The following is a 25,011-nucleotide window of genomic DNA, read 5'->3' on the forward strand; positions in this document are numbered from 1 at the left end:
ATAAATGTAATTTTATTTTCTATCTATCTTCACACGAAATTCAAACCGAAATTATAGAGGTTTGATATCTACCTTCGGTAGTAATCGATTATTTTTGTATCACTTCTGTAATTGATTAACGAAGTAATCATGATGAAAATAATCATTAATCGATTAATCGTTCGCGGCTCGAATATTCAAATTATCCGACAGCCCTAAATTAATCCATTTCCCTTTCAAATAATAATCACTAAAAGACATATATATATATATATATACAGTAAAAATGCAATTGTTACAGTATGTAGTGCTACGTTATCTTTTTATGTTGTAGTTTTTTTTTATAGCTTAGATCTTATTCAAATTTTACTTGTGAGAAAGAATTCTTGGACTCACAGCGTGTCGAGAGTTGACTATCCGTAAAATTCCGCAAGATCAGCCAAGCAAAGGTACAATGTCGAATGCAGTATTGTTTTACATTTACAATCCGAAACTGTGAACCATTTCACGGCATATGTTCTTTTATGCAATAGGTAACACTTATATTCCATACAAAAAATTTGTATAAAAATGTGTAATGTTTTCGATACTTTTTATAATGCACTTATGAAGTACGAAATTACAGTTTCCGTAGTGTAGTGGTTATCACGTGTGCTTCACACGCACAAGGTCCCCGGTTCGATCCCGGGCGGAAACATTTTTTGTTTTTATAATTATTTTATGCTTATAAATTATATTAATAATTACATTAATTTTATTCAAATATCGTTCCATAATTTTTCAAACTGTTTCACTTCAATTGATCTCATATATGTATTATTTAGTAATAGTATATTCCTTCACTTTATTTTAATCTGTAACATTTGTAATATATTTAAACGAAATTCGTTCGTTACGTGTTTGACATTGTAATAGATTTTTCGAAAAATATTGAATTGTATATAGTGAGGTATATTGTATCACTCTCCTAACGAGGAGCATATGACGTACATTAAGAAATGTTGAGATCAACTGTCAGGATGGCCGAGCGGTCTAAGGCGCCAGACTCAAGGTTTCTTCCTTCTCAGCTTTTCAGAGCTGAGCAGCACTTAGGGCTTTCTGGTCCTCTCTGAGGGCGTGGGTTCGAATCCCACTTCTGACAAATCTTTTTGCGCTATTTTAAGTACAATTATGTTTGTTTACAAATTAATTCATTGTTCGATGTCTTCTTTACGCCGTCATGCGTAGATAGAATTAGTGTCGCGTGTTCGACTCCTCGTACTGGCGATTTATTTTTATTTTGTAAAATCACGTAAATATTACATCAACCATTTTTAGAGATTGGAAAAATGTATTAATATCGTAAATTTATATTTTGTTGCCGTATTATTAAGTTGTAACAATCACTTTACATAAGGTATTACAAAATTACAAGAAGAAATACCTGGCTCTCACCCAGGAGGCTCGGGTTCGATTCTTGTTACCGAAAGTTCGTTTCTTATTAAATAAACAAAATAATATAATGTAATCGAAGGAAAACTTTTGACTTCACAAATGGGTATTTTGGAACGCAAGCGTTAATCAGATTGGTTTTGGAGTAGAAGAGTTATTTTACTTCAAACACAAGCACACCGTTTAAATATTAATTCTGTGAAATGTTTTGTCGAGCTAATTCCAAGTCACACAGGTCATTTTCCGTTTTGAAAGTACACACAGTAGCCGTATCATAAATCACTCGAACGCTATACGTCAATGGGACAGGCATTCATCTGCTGCCATGGTACAACTGTTTCAGTTACAACTCAAAACAATTTCTTCGGTACACGCTGTTTTGCACCGCGTCTATTCTTCGCGTAAATGGGTAGTAAGCCGTGCCTTCGTTCGTCTATCGGTATGCAATTACTGCCACTTCTATCGACATTCGCGGAAGTGACCAAGGAACCGAACACATGCAACATGACCTAAGCCTATAATTCCGAAAAACGACCGTGCAATCGCATCCGTTTATCCTCAATTTTCTTGATAGGTACCATGAAGATTTAACGGAAATAATACCCGATAACGTGCCAGGGTTGTGTCAAAGTACACACTATGACGCGAATCGCACTCACACGACACCAAAGACATCATACCTTCGATGGAGGTCTGTTTTTCCTTGGACTCCTAGGAAAACGAGCTACCAATGGCTTCAGTGTCAGGCCACGAGTGCGTAGATCCGTTTCGAAAACTGATAGATCTCCATACTACTTACTTGAGGTGAAAGTCGTGCAATGTGTTTGGGATTTGTGCAATATACTTTTATAAAATAGTGGTATCGAAAAGAAAACGTTTACCTTTCGTTTGCACAGGTCCTGCGGTCTCTGGCAAATTAGTCCAAGTAATTCACGGTTTCTGCGATGGGCGTACTTTGGTTGCAAAATTTTGATGCTGACGACGATGTACGTCTTTATGATGACCATCTTCGCAGACATCTGGTCGAACATAGACAACATGGCGATCACCACCGACGGCGGTTGCATCTTGGCAGGAATGGTTGTTGTTACTTTCAAAGCCATGCATTACCAAATCCGACGTGGGAAAATAATGCGGTTGTTGGACGACACGTTCAAGTGCGCCGATGATCTGTGCGAATTTTCAAGTAAGTACCTCTTTCTCGTACGCACTAATAATTCACATTGAAAGAGAAGACCTGAAAACACTTAGTTGGGTTATTTGATTTCAGACACCGACTGTATTAAAGACATTACCAAAAAGTACCACTTACGTAACCAAATAATCTTGCACGGATTCAGCGGAGTAGGAATTATCCTAGCGATCGCTCTGTTATTTTTCTCCCCGATGGAAGATGGCTTACCAATCAGAGCGATGTACCCCTTCGACACAACCACATCGCCCTGGCGCCTGGTTGGTTTCGCAGTAGAAGCAGTCGCTGTTTCAGGCGGTCTGATCGCGATTGTTTCAATGGACTCTCTGATGACTCTAGTATGCAGTATGCTTAGTATGCTGTTCGACATTCTCAACGTGAATTTCGAGAACCGCATCGAACAAGTGGTGAGCGACAACAGAAAATAATTTGTTCGCATTTTTTTTTTTTTTTTTTTTTTTTTTTTTGAGTTAAATTGTGAACTAGCTTCTAATGTACAGTAAAAATTAATAATAGAAAAAAGAAGAGTAATTTCCGTCTAGAGTTACTTGATAGAGAAGCAATGAGTCCCGTTTTCATTCCTTTGCAATACACATTTTTCTCCACAGAGCAACACAGTTTGCAAAGTACGTAATCACGATGACACTTCGTACATCGTGAAGAAAGCAGACGATAGTTTCCTGCGTCGTTACAAGAAGTGTCTTCGGTTCCATCAGCGACTGGTAGTTGCGACGAACGATTTCAACAAGACCTACAGCTTGAGTATGTTCGTTCAGATGCTTTCGAGCACCTCGATTATTTGCCTGACCTGTTTTCAGGCTATCGTGGTAAGACATGATGGTCGTGTACGTTGGTCAGTTCGTGATCGATTTGTATCGCTCGGTGCAGGTCGGAGGGCAGAACTCGGACATCATAAAATTCGGGATATACCTAAACGCCGCCGTCTCTCAGCTGTTGTACATCTGCTGGCTAGGAAACGAGCTGAACTATTCGGTGAACGGTCAATCGGGGGGGTTGAAGATCAATTAAGCTGTTTTAACACGTTGATCGTCACATCATCCATGAAGAGAAACAATAAATCTGAAATGTAACTCTTCCAATTATTGTCTGAAAATAAAATTATAGCCTCGTGGCAAGTATCAGTCTGTCAATCAACGTGTTAAGCAACGGCTTAACTGTTGCTTTACCGGAAAGGGACTTATTCTAACTCGTTAATCATCGTTTAGAGCTCTGTCTTGGACAGAAGCCAGTGGCTCTCCAACTGGCATCATCAGTATTGGCCAGATATCGCGCTGACATTCATGTTAGCCACGGCGTTCACGAGACAGTCGATAGAATTGAAAGCTGGCCCATTTTACATACTGTGTCTGCAAACTTTTATCATGGTATGGAAGTGAAGTTTACACGCTGTCGAATGTTTTTCATTGCAACCATTACTTGCTTTTTCAATGATAAGTTGTATCTACCTTTTGTTGTTGAATTACATTTGAATTCGAATTATTGCAGATTATAAGAAGATCCTACTCGGTCTTCGCGTTGCTAAACAACGTACATTCAGAGAATCTCTGATGACGCGACCACGTTTCGAACGCTGTGCAGCATCCAAGGAGGCGTTTTCCAATAACTCACGAACGAACACGAGGTGTCACACGATCTTCCATTCCAAAAAGCGTAATTCGTTGAAAAGAATCTTGCTTTCGCGCTCTTTTACGCGAAATGCTCTTTTACATAACTTTAACATTGCAGACCACCGATATCTGGAGCGATCAATTTCATCTGGAGCGGCAAATATATTTGAATTCAAATAAGTTGTACTTGTGTGAATATAATTTTATTTATTTACGAAACGGGTACCCATCAGTGTACATAAGCGTACAGTCCCCATAAATTTGAAAAAATATGAAAAATTAAAAGAAGGAAGAAAGGAATCAGATGGGAGAAGTTTAGCTAAGATGAATTTACAGAATTTTCTTGAGAAACGGGAGTGGAAGTTTATCTAAAAATTGTGGACGATTCTCGAGTACAATGGCCGCCTACGTTCAACCTTTTCGATGTTGTGGGAGTTCCAACAAGCGTTCAGTCGCGTATCCGCGCGCCAAGACGAATGTCAGCACCGTGAAGGTTAATTTGCGTCGCGACGCGGTTGAGTATATCACGATGTTCGACGAGGAAATAATTGACTCGCGCCTCTTTGACCGTAAGCAGGAATAGAAGTAACATTTTCGAAAGATTCGTACTCGTTAACTTGGCCGCGGCAACCTGTTCCCTCGTCACGCTTACGGTAACCCCCCCTAGCTTCAGACTGGCAACCTTGCAAATTATGGTCAGGAATACTCTCGCCATGCACACTAGCCATTTACCGATTCGTTCTGTGTGTTCGCGCTAACACGTGTAAAAATAATAATTGAGAACCTGTAATTTTCACTTTATTAGACAGAATGGCGGGGGCCATGTCGTAGACTCGTGAGACGGGCCTAGAGATTCGAGAGTCACCGAAACAGGAGCTTGGTATGCACTTTAATTAGTAACAAATTGGACAACTATACAAATTTTCTCTTCGATGTTACATCGTGTCTATTATACACTTTATTAGACAGAATCGCCGGCCGAGTCGCAGACTCGTGAAACAGGCCTTGAGAGTCAGCGAATCAGGAGCTCGATAGGCCAGTATTTAGATAAGAGACATGGTTATACGAGTAAGTATAAAAGGCGTACCTAATGTACAGTAAACAGAAATCACTGTATCGATCATCAATCAAACGTCGCGTTACGTTGAAACCCGCATACACTCTGACGCGAACGACAAGATTCCAGACCCCTTCAGCTTCGTCTACCGGTTGGATCGGTTAATTAACCAAGACGATGCACGCGCAAATTAGTGGCTGATCGTTGCGTTGTTAATTTACGATTAGGCGCAAAGTCTGCACCGTTCATTGATTAAGTACCGAGGAGCGATCGTCGTTAACTTTCCGCGTAAATGATCGCGCAGTGACAAACTAATTCCGTGCGTCTCTGATTAAAAAGCGGTCACCTTTTACTGCCCGCTGGATATCATTCGCACGCCATGATTTCTTGAAATACGAGAGCATTCGTGTCGCACGAAACTCCGAGGGATCAACCGATGATTATCTTTGCACCGATTTATGGCGCTCCGTATGTTTTTATCACGGGTGGACCTAGATAATTGCTCAGGAAAATACATTTTTTTTTTTTAACTAATTATCAGGAATTGATAAAATCTCTGAAAAGTTTTCTCTAATGTTTAAATTTGTCTCGAATAGATCTTTGACTCACGAACGGAACGTTACCTGGTTCTGGTCGAATGTTCTTCACACTTCCTCATACTTGACCTCGATAGGTAAATCATATCGCATTAGCAACATATGTTATACAACAAATGACTGCAATATATTCACACAATTCTTACCAAAAGCTTCAGGTGCAGCAGTTCTACGTGATTATGCTTCAGCAAAATTCAAACAGAGCGTTCACCGCTATTTCTTCGCATAATATACTTTATACTAATATTACTATTATTAGTACCAAGATTCCACAATGTTGGAAGACCATAAGAAGACCACGTTCCTGGATCTTCTGACGTCCACTTCGACTTATATGTCCACTCCAAGCAACATCTTTGCTCGGAAACGACCATTGTCGGCTTAATTGCGCGCCGACCACAAACCGCCATCCCAAGGCAAATCAAAATCCATGTCGTTGCTGAAATTAACGCGCCACGGTAACAGATAGAACTGCACTCGAACCAATCGTTCATAATTATCTACCTTGTTGCTCGCCGAGGGGGGCAGTCCCGTCTCGCGAATAAGAGAAAGGGAGCGAAGAGGACGTCCTTTTCCCAACACTGGCTTCCCGGACAGATGGTCGCTTTACCATATGTTACCTAACTGTAGGTCGTCTAAGCACCACTTCTGTCCGCTGGTATCGTCCGTCTCCTCGCGAATCTTCGCGCTGACGCTTCGACACGGACGAGACTTCTTGCGGTTCGCTTCGTTCCCCGAGGAGACGCGCTAATCATCTTCAAACTTACAACCTACATTCTATTGTCCAGCTCCGCTGACTGTTGAAATTAATTCCAGCCTGCAGCCACTGAGTATACTCGCGACTTCCTTGGCGCGAGGGCGGAGAAGAATTAGACATCGGTCTTCTTTCGGCATCGTTGACTTCCTGAAGGAAAGAACCGAAGAAGAGTGAAGGTGCCTTGGGTTAGAAGAAGTAATTCTCTAATATAATGGAGAATTTGTGAGTACCACTGATCATCTCAGATTAGCGATTCCTAGGGGAAGCGTTACGTTTTTTTTACGCTAATCTACTATTTCTTGCTTACTCTTTAAGCTTCTCAGCTCTTGTACAGGGTGTCAAGAAATTCTGTGTAAAGACCATTTGCAGCTGGATTCTACACCTCTAGATCGGCGAAGATCTGTCGAAAGTGTTTGGTGCAAAATTGACCTTGACCGTCATTTTGAAGATCGAAGTTTTTTGCGACTGCGTCGTGTTCTACTCATCGAGCGTTAAGCTTGTAAAAGGAACCATGGGTCGGAACTTAAGTTAACAAGATGCAGTCATAAAAAACTTTGACCTTCAAAACGATGGTCAAGGTGAATTTTGTACAAAACATTTTTAAAAGATCTTCGCCGATCCAGAGGCGTAGAATAATCTGGCTGAAATGGTTTTTATACATAATTTCTTGACACCTTATAGGTGTGTTCTTGCACCTCGCGAACAATGTATATAAGATGCCTTTATGAGTCATGGCAAAACGCACTGGCTGTTTGATCACGGTGCGTGGTTTTTGTTTGATAGGCTGCAATTTCTCGTCGGAGAGGTCAGGATGGATACATTCGAGCTACCCAGGCGAACCGACAGCCGCAATAAATACGTCGAATGACTTAGGAAGAAGGCGGCGCAAGATGGTTGTCAAGGACGAAAGGTTTCGCGTGTGGTCCCCGCGGGACGATCCCTCAACTTATCACGCGCGCTTCATCCGACGTAGGCATAAATTCGCCGGCGAGCTTTTCATATTCTCGCGATGCCCCCGAAAGAGCAATCTTGCCTCGTCACGTGACCTACGTGGGGTCAAACGCATCCTTCTCCGTCTCTACCGCTGATTGCCGTCGGTCCTCGCGAGGAGCCAAAACCAGAAAAACTGGAGTGGCGATTCGTTATCGAAAATCTCGTTTGCGCGAACTCTGCTCCTCGTTTGTCAAAGTCTGCCTCGCGGTTTAATTCACCGCGTGTCGCCAGACGAAGCAAATTTTCGTCCTCGCGAGGAACAGCCTGAATTCCTCTTCCGGGACGCGGTGGCGCGTGAACGTTTCTAGTTAGGCGAACATCTGGAGACAGATTTACAGCAGGAGTTGGCGAATTTTTACTAACGTGGGCCAAAGTTCAGGAAATCTTCTTTTCGTCTTGACACCTACGAGAGCGTATTTGGGAATTTGTTTTCAGAGGAAGCGTTAGAAGAATCGCTTACATTTGTAGTGCGTTCTTGTCGGTCGTTGAGCAAGGGTTTTAGAATTGTTGTAGCTGGAGAATTGATGTAGTTTCACGTTTCCACATGAGAAGTAGGAAACATTCTCAAATAACGTCAATTCTCAGTTGGAATTTAATTCACTGCAAACTCGTCCAATCGCAGGCAAGGCTGCGGTTCGAGTCTGCATCGGGTTTGGCAAAGAGGTGGAAGGACGGTCGAACGCTTCGAGGGCAAGGTAGAAATTTAACGGGTTATGGAGAGAGATGATCGAACGAAAGAGATTAATCGGCCCCATGTAATGAGTTTTTAAGGGCATTGGGACCGCTCCAGAGACTCTTATTGCGAAAATTAATAAACCAGATCGCGATGGGTGTTCCATGGGGGACGAGAAGTTCGATGAGGTTGGTCACTCGCGTTTTGGCGGAAACTTCAACGGTGATGAACGACGATGACGGCAACCGTTTGATAAAACCTCGATGCAGCAAATAAAACGGGCCGTGCACGCGACTCGGGGGTCGATCAATTGCGTGAAAGTAATAAAAAATCGTGCTGCACCCTGCAGGGACCAGGCGCGCGATGAATATATAAATGATCGCCCGGTTGTTTATCAACGAACGTGTCCATTGACGCATTACTTGGTCGCATGCAACGATAAGTGGGCTGCGCTCGCTACATAAAGTACTGTGGGAAAGTTTAATCGTTTATCAAGTGGCTCGAGAGTTTTGCATAATAATCCTCTTTCGCGTATCTCTGTGATCTCCTCGTTTTTCAGGGAAACACACGTTGATCGGCAGATAAAAAGTGGAGCAGAGTTAAATGTACCTGATGGCGCGCATCTGGCCAGTCGTTACTCGGTATAAATCTTCCACGTCATGATAATGATTTAACAAGTTTTACGCTCGTAAAGTAGAAGGTAGAGGATTGAGCGTACTCGGGTAGCGTAGGTCCAGGTAACGTAGAGAAAGTGAGTTAAAAAATGGAAAAGAAAATACAAAAATCTTGTTACCCGATTGCAAGAAATACATGTAAAAACGCCAATAGCACTTTTAACCATGGCTTTTCTATTCGTTCTTGCGCGATGGATTCCCCCAGCTGTATTACTATTACTGGGTTCATCACGTATGCAATGTGTATTTATCAATTCGTTTCCTATATACTTCCTATAGCAATTATTTTCTATCCATCAAATATTGAATGGTTCGCGACTACCTTAATCATCCAAGGTGATGATTGTCAACGTCACGTTTGAATAGCGTTACGAAGAGGACCCCGCGATTACTCTTTAATTACATTCCTGGTGGCCAGGCGAATATCTACATAGCGGCATGCTATAGAGCGTCTTCAACTGCGAGACGGCTGCCTGCTCCAATCTTCGCGTGTAATCTGACCAGGAATGTTCTAAAAGTTCCTCTCGTCGCGTAAAGTGCGTTCGAAAGATGATCGAGGGAAGTAAAAACCTGGTCGCCGCGAGTTTTGTAATTAACACGGAACCCGGAGTAATTAATTCCAATGCTTACTGATTGGCGAAGGGATTATTCGCGCCGATCTTTGAAAAAGTAATGGCCAACCAGATCTGCGAAATGTTAAACCTCGGAATTCCTTACCATCGAACGAACCTAATTACATCAGTCGGTCCAATCTCTGTCTTCATTTCACATTTTTATTTTCACGCAAGAGGCGCCCGCTTTTTCCTTATGCGCCCCTTAGTGCCGCGCATTTACCCTCTGGCGCATGAATTTTATTTTATCCTTGGGGAAGATATTTCTTGTTCGGTTACATGTTCGTGGGTTAATTAGCAATCAAAGTAAATATTCAGAGTCAGGGTAGGAATACAGATTTTTTTGAATTTCCATTTCAATTGAAGTTAATACTCTCCTAATAAAATACTGATCAATATTCCACTCGAAATCACGGGAGTGTCGTCGTTATCGGGACGTTTCCAGCCCTCAAAGATTCATGTTTACATCGTCACTGAAACGCGCTCCATTTTGTCCCGAATACGCATAAATAATCGAGGAACGCCAGTAAATTTCGATGGACGGAAGGCGCGTCCTGCGTTGCAACCGGCTATTAAAAATTTATCATCGTGCGATACTTTATTGGATTCTTCATTCGCCCCTACGAAATTATAGTAGTTACTCACGCACACCAAGTGTTTTATGGTTGTCCTCGCCATCGCGTAATCAGCTTCTTGTTAAAATGTTTCGTTCATCGATCGTCGCATAAAATTGCCAATTAACAAGGCTGGCTTTAACTTGTCCCTCGCGTTCCGAATCTCGCTTGTTCTCTTCCTTTGTCAACATTTTCTGGCGCGAGCGTCAATAACGAGCCACCCGAGAAACCATAATCACTGATTTATGCGCGAACCGTTCAATTTTTCGCCTTACTTCATTCGCAATGGTGTTTATTTCCTCCATAATTCGTATGATTTGCTGGTGATACTTCAGGGTGGGCCAACCAGGACTCAGGTGACACTTGCCTGAAATTTACACGAGGAGGGTAGTCTTGGAACCGTTATGCTCTCATAATCAGTGGCAATGTGATTCATCCCGGATCTGCGGGCTGGACTCATTGATAAGGCTTAGACAAGGCTAGTAGATCCTGTGTTCGATGTTATACTATTAATCGTTTGAATAATCTGTTCAAGATGGTACCATTAATAAACTATCGATACTCTAATGTACAATGATTTTCATCGAGCAGGAAAATAACAGTACTCAGCGATTAAGCGAAGTCCAAATAGAGGAGGAAGGGATAGATTGATGAAATCTATAAAAAGTAGGAGGGATACCATCGCCATCACCTGTTGTTCACATATAGGCAAGTAATGACTTTGGAAACTTCAGCTGTGTCAACGCACGTTAATTATTAATAGAACAATCTATAATTTAGATCTGTATTGCTTTGTTTTTAGATGAGGACGATCTAGAAAATGAAAGACTCTCGTGCGCTCCTCTAGCATGACGCCCTCGATGCGTACTTTCGCGTGACAGCGCAGCCCTTGTCGCCACTGCAGTCTTTTAGAAGGCAAGCACGCGACAACTTGCACTCGACAAAGGTATCTCTTTAAACCGAAGTATTTGAGCCACCTCGAACACCTCGCGATGCTTCTTCCTGCATATATTCAGACCTTCGTTTGACTCAAGGCTACCATTTTATTTTGAAACAATTATAACAATAATCCCATCGAGATTCATTTCCTTTAACAACTCATCTTCAGAATGAAACTTTTCAGTAAAAAGTCCTGCCTCCCACATGCTTGATATGACGTCAAGCTGTTAAACGTTTATTTCACCGTCTTCGTCACTTCAATGCGCCCAGTGGTCGCCATGTTACAATTCCTGGGTATTAGTGCTAGCCGCGTCTACAGCACTACATAAAGAATGGCTCGCTAGCTATAAAACGCCCAGTAAAATTTCATTCTTTGGCCACCTCGACGCATAAAATTCTCAGCGGTGCCCGTCAACGACTTCGCGGAATTTCTTTCCACGACGAACCAGCGGAATGCATAATAAAAGGACGTTCCGCGTAGTTTGTTCGCGGCTCGATCCCGATTATGATAGCCTTTGATAATCCGCCAACTAGAAACTGGGCCTGGCTCTGTGCTCGAGCGAGCGCGTGGTCGTCCATGAACGCCGCTCGCCGATCGTGAAAAGCGTCGCGACGCTACGCTTCCAACCGCGCGAGAGTTGTCCCCGTTTGCAGACTTCTCTCTACATATTTAGTCCGTATCACTGCACCGACTCCGCGAACCGTCCCGTCAGGTAGACGACAAACTTTTCCAGCTCGTCTGGTCGTCCAGAACTGGAAACGCCATATTCGTCGTGGATCTCTATCGTCCATGATCTTCAAATGATAAATAGAGACTGAATGAGGAATCTGACTACTGTTTAGAGATCTCAGGAAAAAGGTTTTTTAACTTTTTAATTTTTATTTTTGAAACTAAACGTTCTATAAATAAACTGTAAATATAAACAATTTCGGTCTTATCGTTGCTTATAAGCTGACATTTTTTTAAAATTTACACCTCTACGTCTCTTAGAATTTCCAGTAAAAATCGTCCCTCTGTCAAAGGGTTAAGACACGTCTTTAAATTGATTTTTAGCTTCTTCAATAAAAATCCAACCTAATCACTTTGTCTTCAAATTTGTAGGTACAGATGCATCCCAAAGAGCCTCAAGCTCAACTCCAAGCAAATAGTGAAAGCCTTGCACAAAAGGTGTGATCTATTCCGAAGTAATTTAACAATGTTAACGCATAACGGTGCTTTCATTTGTCGAGGTTTATATCGATAAATAGCAGATAGCTAGACACCTGCTACTTTATTTGGTTTGTAGGACGACGATCGTGGTCGCGACGCGGAGGACACGTTGCATCCGTTAGGCGATGCGTGAAGGAACAGAAGAATGCGAAAACAGTAGCGTCGCGGCTGGTGGTTCTGGTATCTACACACGCATACTGGCATGAAACAATTATTATTAATGATGGAAAACCCGTGGAGATCTGGTAACGGGTATCTGATCGATGAACGCTGTTCCGCGTGCTTAATGTCGCGTGTTCAGCCACTTGTGACAAGTGCTGCGTATATCATTTTTGCCAAATGTAGGCGTATCGAGTATCTAATACTTGTCACTATTTGTCAATGACAGAATGACAAGCGTGGTACACCCATGGAGGTTTCGAGGCACGCGGAAATATCGAGTCCCGCTTTATTTGTCACTGTATATAGGAATACAGCTCCCAAAGCCACGATTTAATGATATCATCTGAAATGATAAAAATGTAGCTTATGTCAACAACAATCGTATAAAAATTCTCTAAACTTCAAAAATGATATACAGAATGCCAATATTCCACAATGTGAAAACCGCAATTGCTTTCGCACCAACCTCCTATTAATTATATTTTTTTTTCTGTCACGATTGGTCACATTCAGAAATTCAGTATCGATCAAAGATAGAAAAACTGGACAGCGAAATACAGGAAAATTAATGAATAGAAGTAAAAATAAATACACGTGAGTGACATAGTGGCAATAGTTTCTATATAGGAGTGATGTCGCAAAGAAAAGCTACTTTCTTTCAATGGGTTGTTCAGTGTCTTGTAGCAGAATTGTGTGAAATGCAATTTATTTATAGCACAGTTTTATACGTGTACACTACATTCTTGATTGCACTGGAACACATAACGACCGTGGACAGTTCTTTTATCTGTTTCAACATTCGTCACCGTCTTCTGTAAGAATTTTTACATTTATCATCCTTTCATGACTTCAACAATTCTTCTATTCACAGATCCTCTTGCTCATTCTATCGTATTTTAACTCAAAGCATTATTTTTGCTAACGACTATGTCGAGTAAATGACCCAAAAACTGATCGCGACGAGTAATGCCTGTGAAAGCTGTATAAATTTTTATTCGATACACCAATCCTCACAAATGGTTTATAGCACGCGCGCAGCAGTTTAGATTCCAGCTGTAAACACGTTAATTACCGTCGCTAACGGAAAGTGGAAGGGTGGGATGCCCCCTTTCTCAATTCTATAACGCCCCACTCCGAGCCCAGTGACGATTCACGAGTCACTTTGACATCACTACCTGCGCGCAAGACACCGACGGCGATCTATATACAAGGGGCCTCGACTAAATCGAGTCCTGTAAAAACAATACCGTCGCGCTGGTCGATGATCGGCCTCTCCTTCGAAACAGGAACAGCCAAAGGATCGTCCAGTCGCGTTTCAATCACCGTCGACAGCGCGACGAGGAGCCATAGATCGATACCGCGAATCGCGGGAATCACCGAGCGATCGCAGTTCTCTCGAGGTAGAATGTCGATAAAAATCGATGACCGAAAAGGGACGAGTGCAGACCAGAAGACAATACCGCGGTAGTCGCCGAGACGGGTACCGTTTCGAGGGATGACGAAAGATACGAATGGAGGGGAGGGCGATGAATGGTCAGGAGGATGATGGAAACGCGAAGAAAAAGACGGAAGCGAGGAAGTACATAAGCTTGCCACGTCTGTAGTTGCGAGAAGGTGCTGAATACGTGACTCTTGTTTGTAAGAGTGAAACTCTTTTTAAAAGTCGATGTAAGTGGTTGGAGAAAAATGTAAATAGTTCTGTAACTTTCCTTGCGGAATTCGGAGTGGGTCGCAATAACTGTACCCCGTGAACCTGGTGTTAAATGAGTGATTAGTGTTAGACAAGAATTTAGGGTAAGAATTCAGTTTATTAATTCGGTTAATTTCGTTATTTTTTAAAGATGTTTTCTCCATTTATGGTTCAACTAATAATGAACGATCGTTATTTATCTTTAACACGTTACATGCAGGTATACTTCGCTGCGGACTTGCGCGTGCAGCGGGCGTTTTTTCGTGAGTCTCGCGAGAAGTTTGGTCATTCGATAAAACCGCAATAAATCGAAAACTACTTCGTTTTTCTCAACGAAACTTCTTTTATTTTACACTGAAATATATCCTCTATGATTATTTTCGCGAGAAAACGACCTTTTAGACAATTTTTAGTTTTACTATGTGTCCAAAAATACTTTTTCATAACAACAAGCGTCGTATACGTACAATGCCGTATATATACAATATCGTATTTACACGATACCCGCTCTCTAGCACAAGTTTACTAAATACGTACTTTTACGTGACCCGCGCTCCAGTGACAAACTGCGAGAAACGTAAAAGTACGTTTGCCGCATACAACATGTCAACGAATGAATGTTTTGTCCACTTCTGTTTCGAACAGTGTCGGAGTCCAGCACTGGTTGGCGCCATCTAGCAACGCGAGCTATCGAAAGAGAAAGAGGAAGTTCCCGCGGGGATCGCGACGCAGGATCAGAAGAGGGACGAGGAATCACGAGGGAAAGACCGTTGCCAGAGGAAAGGAGACGGAGCAAAGCTCGTCGTAGCTCCGCTTGCGCTCTCGGGCACAAACTACCCGACCACCAGCCAGCACGGATCCGAAACCCTACCTGGAGTTGTGTCTATCGTGGGACGTGTGTTCACCTCGCGCCGCCAGGATCTCCACGCGACCAGGGTCCTATCTCGAACAGATTTCGTCCCTTTCCAGTCGATAAAACGGGCCAGCTGGCGACACGCGACCCAGGCACACCTTGGCCATGGGGCGTTGATCCACCTGTCGTCGTTTCCCTTGAATTCCCCGCGACACTTGCAGATTTATGCGCGACCATGAACGTCCATAAACGAACCTTGACGTCGAGGTCGAAGCTCTGCGGGAAAGGCGCCCGTTCCACGCAGTTTCGCAAGGGTATTTAGTAGAGCATCCCGATTTGGATCTAACTCTGTTGTCAGAGCAGCAAGTGCTTCGGTTCATGGTCGACATGTGGAGTTCCTACGTGAGAGGCGAGCTTTCGTAAACTGACAGGGATCCTGAAGGATCGCAGAGGGTTCGAGGGAGTTGGACAACTCGACACGTTGAGTGTGAAATGAACACGAGTCGTTCGGGGTGAACAGTGGTGAATATTGTGCGGCATTGGACAGGAAGGTCGCGGAGGAAGTGGTTAGAGATTGGCGAAATGAAGAGGATCAACCGAGGAGCATCGCTGAGCTAACAGACTACTGTGCACGTGCTGCGAGGATCATCGATCATCAGCCCGCGGAGATCGCTGTGACCGATGGGCTTCACCGCATGGCTCGTCGAATCTGGTTGAAACTTAACAGGTGAGTCGATGAAACGATTTTAAAGCGATGCTAGAGATCGTAGGTTAGAGATTTATTGCGTTTACCGATGGTTTAGGAAAGTTTACTTGAGGAGGGAACATCATTTGCGAGATTGACAGGATGATATTTGTTTGGAGGTTTAGACCTTCTTTTTGAATTAAAAAACTTTAAGAAAGTTTATTGTAACAAACTACATTTAAAAAGATAGGATGAAGAAAATCGAGTATCAAAAGACATTAGTAGTGAAGAATTGAGTAAATTTTAATTTGGACAGTATTGAGCTGAGTTTAATTATAGTTTCTCATAATAAACCATTTTCATACCTTATGAATAGCGGTTTACATTAAGAATTAGACATTTAACTTGTCCTCCTCGCTCAACTCTCAGACATTTTTTAAGTTTCCCTGGAACAAAAATTAAGTTAACAAATTCTTGGAGTCGGATCACTGTCGCCTGCACGTCTTTTCGCGTCAAACACCTGCTTGGTGGTAATTGAGTCCGTTAACATCACGCTACCAAGGCCGGTGCTTCTGCCAGTTAACATTTAACGGCTACCGAAATTAGGCAGTCGATTATTCTTCCCCAATTAGCAAGCAACGATCGATCATCGTTCAAAAAACAGTTGGGATCCGTGGATGAAGCAAATTTTTTTGCAATTTGTACACGTAATTGTTCATATTTCTTAGATTACATAGGTCAGAGGTCTATCGACGCTTGTTAGTCTTGAAATTTGCAACATTCTTGCGAAATTTTATCTCGCCAAACTTGATTCTTAATTAATGATTAAAACTTCGTGGACGAGGTGCGTAGGAATCGCCTAACGAAAGTAGGCATAATTATATATTATTATCCCGTAAATTTCTAAAAACGACAGGAAAGTAAAACGTTCGCATTCCATCGATCGCGATCGAGAAATCTGTTTTTTCAGATGGAAACGATCGAATCGAACGATCGCAATCATTTGCATCCGTTACGTCCGCTCGACCAATAGGGCGTCATGTGGACATCGGATCGAGCAAAGTGGCTGCCTCCTAAATCATACCTAAGTTTAATAATATTACCCGCAAACGTCTAATCCCGTTGTCTAATTCGACAACTACCTATAAAACTTTAGTACCTTCCGATCCTAAGCCTGCCACTTGTATTCTGACGTTTCAAGGAGTCCAAGGTGTTAAAAGACCCGAGAACACCTCGAGGGCCATCGTTATTCGTTTCGAACGATGACAATTACGATTTTCGTTCAATTAGCTGGGTTATAATTCAGCAAGATTGTTTTCAAACCATTTCCGGCTAGCTATAAAATGTTTTCGTTTTCTGTGGTTGGGTTCTTTTTATGAGCTTGGATAGTTTCTCGAAACTATTCCGTATTAACCGATTGGGATCTAGCAGCTAGAAGCAAATCATTTCTTCCAAATCAAATGATCTACCTATTGACTACTTCCTCCAAAATATTCTTTATACTCCATGTTTTTTAGTGTGTCTGCACTCTGCAGATTATAAAGATTAATTTAATCGCTGAAGATGAAAGATCTACAACTGACGTCCGAAGAAGACATCGAAGAATGACTTCTTCTTTCAATTCCCAGCCTGCTATTCAATGCCAAACTATGAGGATCTAGATTAGTCGATACGAGGAACAAAGACAAAATTGCAGTAGTAGTAGAAAGACGTGGCATCGATGGATGACTCCTCTGAAGATATAGTTCGCAATCCAATTCACTGATTACAGTTACAGTTTGCAAATTCCAAAGATCATATTAGCCGTTTGAGAATGAGATCCATTGCCACCATCAATAAAAGATCACACTGAACAGCTATTAGAAGTTAGCGACATCGATGAACGACGTCTTCCTCCAAAATATTGATCATCGACTTTCGTATCGCAATTACAGCTACTGGAGATCGCAACGACCAGTTCGGCGAACGAAAGAAAAATTAGTCAGAGGTGTAAAAGTCCTTCGGGGACAACGAGAGCAAATTCTCGCGGGTCCAGCGACTGGACGAGGAACTCCATCGCTGGAGAACGGCCAGCGCGATACGATCTACACGGCGACGTACAGAAACGACCTTGCAAGGCCACCGTGGTAGCCGACTCGGCACACACACCCACTTTACACCCGTGAAATAAAACCAGAGAGACGTCGCGAGCGTGCTAGACGCCTGTAGATCTTGCCTAGGTAGCTCTCCCCTTCGCTAGACGGGTTCTGGTGCACGTTCATTCAAGCTGCCACGCCTTCTCCTCGATGCTCCAGTTCCCGTCACATCTCGTTCTCCTCTTCCTCTTTATCTTCACTCGATTGCTCCTGATCAGTGGCTCTAGAACTGATATGGAGCCAGGAGTGGAAAGAAGTCACCAAATAGAAGGACTAGAGGTCCACGGCAGTGATGGGCAAAACCGTAGGCTTCGAATAAATCTGAAGTTTGCTGATATGTTTGTCTCGTTTCCTCTTTTAAAAATTGTCCAAAGAAGGAAACGAGACAAACATATCGGCAAACTTCAGATTTATTCGAAGCCTACGGTTTTGCCTATCTCTGGTCCACGGACCCTGAAGGTACTTGGTTACCTTGTGGGGGTTTGTCATAGTCTGGAGGCGATTCACTTAAGACAGGTTTGAAAAGTCTGTTAACCTTGTTACATGAGCTTTAGTTTGGGGTTGAGGAATTCAATTGTTTCGAGTTGGCAGAATTGAATTACTTATCATTTTTAAACTAAAAAGGAGCGAACAATGAGCAAACGTTTGCAAAAAGAAAATATTGAAGCTCAAGCTCATCATCAAAAAGGAACAAGATAAGTAGCAAAATTATACAAGTATATCATTGCACTGACCATGATCCATTTAAGTGTTTTAAAATTACATTCACGTTTAACAAATTTATCAACAATGATCCCTACCTCGGGACAATGATATATAGAGTAGATGTAACTTTACTGTAAGGAGTTCATCAAGGGTTTCCTTCGTGTTTGGAGTTTGAGAAGCACTGCTCTAGACGAGAAGAACCTAATCACGGGAGAGCCATGGAACTATGGACCGACAATGGCGAGACGATCGCGGTTACACGTTTCGATTACGGCGTTGCCTCGTACGCGCGCGATTATGAACCGAGTTGCAATCAGACGTCGTTTACGTCTCCCTGGCTTCACGCATGGTAATTTTAATTATCACAGAGAACAGATGGTCGGGACTGTAAAACGTGTCCGTTTAGAGCAGCGATTAGAGCTTGAGACGTTTATAGCCTCGCCTGCTCGCGATATACGTCAGACTCAATGTAATATTCTACAAGACTACTATTATTATTAGACTGCTATTAAGCAGGAGTCTTATTTGGACACGAAGTTCTGGTAGCCCATAAAAAGTAAACAATTGCTTATGTTAGTAATCTCAAATGTTTCAATTATAATGATCTCTGCTTCCGGTGGCGTCACTAGTTCGCGTTCTGGTCGTGCGCTGAAACGATCGTGATGTCTAACTCTGATCCATACAACTCTTAACGAATAGAAACACATTTCGACAAATCGAATCGAGCCGTTCCTTAAAAAACTTGCACCCGAAAAGAAAGTTTCATCGACTAACAATTCAATTGTTCAATCAAGATCGCTTTTGTCCATCGTCGACTATCATTCAGCTGCTCGTTCAGTTCCTACATCACATGGTCGGCGGCCTTTCAATGTCTCCAGCTCGCGTATTGTCCCGGCTGAATATCACGCGGAAGTCTACCGCAGATTACGTCGTGCTCATCGTTAAACGCGAGAGTGAATCGCGCCTAAGCGAACCTGATCTCTCATTCTCGCCGCAGTTTCAGTTGAGTCTCTATCGCGCACCATATGGTCACGCCAGAGATTTAAGATCGATCCTTGACTAATTTACGTCTCAACGCTGCGTAATAATACATCCGGATGTAACGGATCCCGTTGACTCTGTTCGCGAAAGCAGCTGGTAGCCAGCTACCGACGGTACCTCGTATCCCAAGTGATGCATCGATGTACAAGCATGGCGTGATCGTTTTAACCCTGGGGCTACTTTGCATTTTGCTACCGTGTTGGATCTATGATTATTCAGTCGAAAATGTTTCCATAACCGTTAACGAAGTTCAGTAACCGTTTAAAGTAACTCGCAACGGTCGAAAGTATTTGTCAGAGTGAGCGCAACAGGTGGTGTTCGGTGACGAAGCTTCAGAGCGATGCTGCACGCGTTTTGAGAATTCTTGTCTACGTAAAACACTTTTAGACCACCCTGTATATGAGGAATTCGTTTCGACGGGAGTTAACTAACGTTAACGAGTTTTTACTATCGATGAGAACGTGTAATCCTAGTACGAGTCCTAGAACAAGATTGAAAGTGGCTATCGGTTTCGATTTAGTTGCAATTACAGTTGTTACTGTTACGATCGAGGATCTTACAAACGATCGAAAGTGCTTCGCCCTCGTTGGAGGCATAGAATTCACTGCTGCATGGAATAGTAATTCTTGCTGCTTTTTTCTCAAACGTTAATTGCTATGAAATGAAGTATGTTAGTCTTTCGTAACGTTGATTGTTATATAGATGGTATCTGCCTATCAGCCAGTCCACAGCCGGTTCCTGATCGAACAATGCATTATTCAGGAAGTTTCTAAACAGCATATAATAAATAATACATAATTCTACAGAAATCTGAGTGGCACCAGGAAACGATGTCGGATGTTTACAAATACAGTGATTCTAATTGCTCGCAGGAAGTGTTTATCAATCTGATTGTAAAATTTGTGATTCTAATGAGATATATTTAACCGTTTTAATCTAATTTCTTTTAACATTTAATGTTTAAATATTTAAGGAAAAAGGAAATTCAGTTCCCAATTTTATCTTCACCTACGAAATTTATACAGCAGCCCAATAATATGCATAATGTGTTCCGTTTCGACGCTGTCATCGTCTCGACGTAGTCTTCTTCGCGCGATTTACGACGCTAGATGCCGTATCATGACTAATGGCACATGAAAATTTCGTTTAGCCAATTATTCAACGAACCAACCAACCATTGACTCAGCGTTTATCATTTCTTCGCTTGTCCCTCTTCTTTCACGGTTGTTGCTTCCCCACTTCCCTTTTCACTATTTATTAAAACAGTTGTCGAACTTAACGGTCAACTTGTCTTCGTTTCTGCTATTTCAGGCCTTTTTTTGTTGTTGAGATCAGTGTTTCCCATGCTGAGGTATCAGCGAGTAGAGAAGACAAGACATTATGAAAAACATAATAGTTATTTTTATTAATCCATTCACTGCCAACTGCGATGTCTCATAGTTCAAATTAATTGCAATTACTCAAAGGATATGTTTATATCTTTTTGAAATTCTAAAGAAATTCATTTCATTTGAAATACATTTCAAAAATACATTTAGGAGAGAATCAAAGACTGTTAAACGCAAATATATTTTTCTTAAAAGCCTTATTAAATTACATTACGGAAAACACGACTTTGATTTCATCCTGCGATCATATTCTCCTTTATCAAATTATTTCTTTAATAACAGGCAACTGTGGATGAGTAAAATTTTAGAGACACTGTCTCCTATACCCGTATTTTTCACCAATTCTTTTCCAAATGCGGAAAGGGCCACGTTTGCTCCGTTCGTTGGTTATTTATCCGTCGTGCATGGCTTCTTCTCGAAAGCATCTACTTCGCAGCAAGGTTCGACGTCGCGTGATTTACGACACGGAGAGAAAAATCTTGCAGGCCTGTCTTAATTCACGAACAGGCTTCCGTCACTCCTTCTACGTTCCAGTCGCGTGTAATTCGTTTGGCTACACTTTGTTATGCGAGACCAAAGCAGTCCGTGATATCGTGGACTTAATTGTGGCCAATAGGAGTATACCTTGTTGTAGCGAGCATGAGACGTATTTGGAATGCAGAAAGTAAGTAAATTGCACGTACAAATTGGATGTGGAAGTTCATATTAGGAACAGTACTGACGAGCAATTAACGGGCCAGTGGTAGTGCATATATAGGAGTGGGGGTTAAAAGGAGTAAGAAACTGTTTCTAAGATTAACTTTCATCCTAGTTTTATGATCAACGTTTCATCAGTGAATATTGTACTTACAAGCATTCAGAGTACAATTGGTATGAAAGGAATATGAAATAATAGCTGTAGAGTTACATAAAACAAAACATAGAATAAATGAATCATGAAGATTTGTTCTTACTTCTAAGACAGGAAATATGAATACAGGTGTATAGAAAATGATCAATGGAACAGCCATTCTTCCGCATAAAAGTTCCAGTAAGATTCTCCTCCAGCACGATCGATTACAGAGAAAAGAAAGCAGCCATAGACGATCGCGGTTCCCCTATAATAGAGGAAATGTTAACCATCGCACGTAACTCGGCTTGTTATGTAAATCGAGCATAGCAATAATGATGCAACGATCTCGTTAATTTTTATTTTCACCGACCATCGAAAACGCTTGTTTACCTCGATCAGAGCACCCGTTATTAGTCCCGTGCAAACGAGGTGTTTCCGCTTCGAAGTGAAAAGGGCGATAAAATGTTTAGCCGTCGAAGTGTTCTCGAGGCACGATGGATACGATATCACTTTCACTCGAATAGAGAGTGTTATAATACGCTCGTTAAGTGAATACCGTAATTACTTACGTGGTCTAATTACGTTCGATGGCGACTCGCCGATTAATACATAGCATCTTTCGAAAGTAAAACCGCGTCTAAGACTGCCACGTTCTCATCTTCAATTTAAACTCTAGATCAAAATATAAAATGCGTTAACGTTTTCGGTTGTAAAACGACAAAGTTTTTCTATTCCTTCGGCTGTGTAAAGGTGATCTGCGATTCCAGTAGCATACAATAGACCTATGCGAAAGCATTCTCCACATGGTCAGGATGATTTTGAAGCAAGAACAGAAGTCGATGTTTTAAGCCTCCTAGACCAGACTCCTCCCTTGAAAGAAGCATTGCACTTGGTTACGTAACTTCCTAGATTCAGCAATTCAATCGTCAGTCGATAGGAGCAATTCGCCTTTGATCCGATTACATCTCCGTTGATAACAGCGTACATGTCTCGTTAAGTTGTTCAGTTCCATAGCGATTCTCACCTGAAATCATACACGCCGTTAGCAATGAACACAGTCAGTCCCACGATTTTCTCTTGTCCGTCATCAATGGTGGGAAACGGATTCCGCTACGGAAGTTCACTGGACCGACATCTACAGCCAACCTTGACGTCTTATTAATAATGCAATCGAGATACTTCTGCATGATTTCTGAAATTTCACAGAAATCAAACGGAAAGATTGAGATCTTGGTGGATCACTTCAGAGATTGAACGATGAACGAAGTTTTTAGTATTTCTCCTACAAAAAGGTGATCGGTGCCGTCCAAACTTGACCGCAGCGATGAGATTAAAAAATATGCACCGCACAAAGGCGATCGTCAATATGAAAAGAGAGGACATTACAGAACAATGTCGTTTTCGAAAGTAACTTGTATCTGAGGACATCAGCCATCCATTAAGTATTTATGTTTTTTTAATGCACAACTCTTGTAATATATTACACAAATCTCATTAATTGATTTATTGACTAATAGCGGCTAAAAAATGTTAACTGTTCAAAACTTCAGTCGAAACGATCGACCTGCTTCTGTTAAAATATGCAAAGATTACACTGTCGCCCGTCGAGCTCTATTACAAATATCAGACAGCAGCTTTACGCCTAATAAAAGAGTCGTCAATAATGTATGAGAATTTCCATTAATCAGCTAGTTGGATCGTTTCATGAATGATCGACGGGACTCTAAAAATAAACGCGTCGCCTCAGGCGAAACGTGTGTCATTCACGCCTTCGTTTACTTGATATGCCTAAATATTGAGATATTTTATCTCGTACACGTTTCTTATTTGATACTAATTTGTACGCTAATTAATTTTAGACACCATAGCTTGATCCTCGAGACACCTTCTGTTACAAGTTAAACCTTTTACCAGAAACAGATTAATTACAAGTCTGCTCGTTTTCAAAATTGAACTTACTTTAAAAATGGTTAATAATAAAAAACAAAATATCTAATATTTAATAGTAATATTAGCATATTCTATTAACGAGTCACAAGAAAATCCAACGTCCATTAGTCTTAATTAAAACAATAATAGACTTTACGAATCGACGTTGACTAATGACAACCATATTTCACACTTTTTTCGAAAAGCCAACTTTGAAGTTGGAAGAAAGTTGGAAGTCCCTGACGAAGATTGAGATATCTGTTGCTTCAGGATGAAGTACTTCGAAACCCGTTTCTACACTCCATTAATAGCTACTTAACGCTCAGAATAGAACAATAAACGAAGTAAATTACTCTCTGATAGATCTGCGAAAACAACCACGAAGCAGGCGTGCATTAAGCAAAAAAATAAAAAAAATAATAATCTTTCCTGCACCGAGACATAGACATCCGTCGATTAATCACTCGAAAGAAAAGGAAATTGATTTGTCTGATAGATCGCCTAACTTCATCTACGCTAGGTAACTAGCTAACAATATCGCGTAATTATAATCGTCGTTGATATAAATCTGCGGTTCCATCGAAGGGTCTGAAAGTCGAGAGGTTAGACAGGTTGGCATTCATCATCATCGTCGAGTTCACTTCGGTCGTGTCTGCTTGGCGTGCAAATGTAACGCGAAAAGATGCGTTGAACATGTAACGTTCCTCTAACAGGAGTAACAGGTTCAGGTGTAGAGACGCTTAATATGCTGCTCGTAACCTCTAGGGGCAGCAAAGTTCAAATGCGACGCGCATCTTGCAGTGTAATCCTCGTTCGTTCACTGCATATTAACGCGATAGCCTAATTGATACCGTTACCTCCAGCGTTGCTGAAAATTGTTGGCTTCGACTGCATTGCGTAGGTGTGGCTAATATGGACTAATAATAATAATAGCTAGTATTCTTTTTAAAAGAAATTCTGTAATTTTTAAGTGGAATACAGTCGAATAAGTAACATGTTAATAAACACTCATCAGCTAAGCTATAGGTTTAACCATTTGCACTCGGAGCAATTTTGTGTAATCACTAATTACGTTTCCGAAATTTCACATAATTCAATTTTTCAACTCAGAATGAAACATCAAATTCAACTTCACGTCTTTAAAGAGAAATTGTTTCGAGTGATAGGACGTTCTTACGTAACACAGGAAAGTGAAGATGCCTGCGTCTTCGAGTGTTCCATGAAGGATGTATAATGT

At 41.6% G+C, this 25,011-nt stretch overlaps 1 protein-coding gene and 2 non-coding genes across 3 annotated transcripts in view; all 3 read left to right on the forward strand.

The window, feature by feature from the left end:
* The first annotated feature begins 603 nt into the window (after nucleotides 1–603).
* Trnav-cac (transfer RNA valine (anticodon CAC)) lies at nucleotides 604–676 on the forward strand. The gene has a single exon. It is a non-coding gene; the product is annotated as a tRNA-Val (tRNA).
* Nucleotides 677–992: 316 nt separating this feature from the next.
* Trnal-caa (transfer RNA leucine (anticodon CAA)) lies at nucleotides 993–1,120 on the forward strand. Its single transcript has 2 exons — nucleotides 993–1,030; nucleotides 1,076–1,120. It is a non-coding gene; the product is annotated as a tRNA-Leu (tRNA).
* A 939-nt stretch (nucleotides 1,121–2,059) lies between these two features.
* Nucleotides 2,060–25,011, forward strand: part of LOC128885912 (uncharacterized) — an 82,881-nt gene continuing 59,929 nt past the window's right edge. The window contains exons 1-4 of the mRNA XM_054140280.1: nucleotides 2,060–2,214; nucleotides 2,307–2,596; nucleotides 2,681–3,009; nucleotides 3,211–3,429. Of these exons, the coding sequence (XP_053996255.1) occupies nucleotides 2,141–2,214; nucleotides 2,307–2,596; nucleotides 2,681–3,009; nucleotides 3,211–3,429 (912 nt within the window). The 5' untranslated portion in view covers nucleotides 2,060–2,140. The remainder of the gene's footprint in view (nucleotides 2,215–2,306; nucleotides 2,597–2,680; nucleotides 3,010–3,210; nucleotides 3,430–25,011) is intronic.

This window comes from Hylaeus anthracinus, unplaced genomic scaffold (genome assembly GCF_026225885.1).
Source record: "Hylaeus anthracinus isolate JK02 unplaced genomic scaffold, UHH_iyHylAnth1.0_haploid 11982, whole genome shotgun sequence".
Classification (NCBI taxonomy): Eukaryota; Metazoa; Arthropoda; class Insecta; order Hymenoptera; family Colletidae; genus Hylaeus; species Hylaeus anthracinus.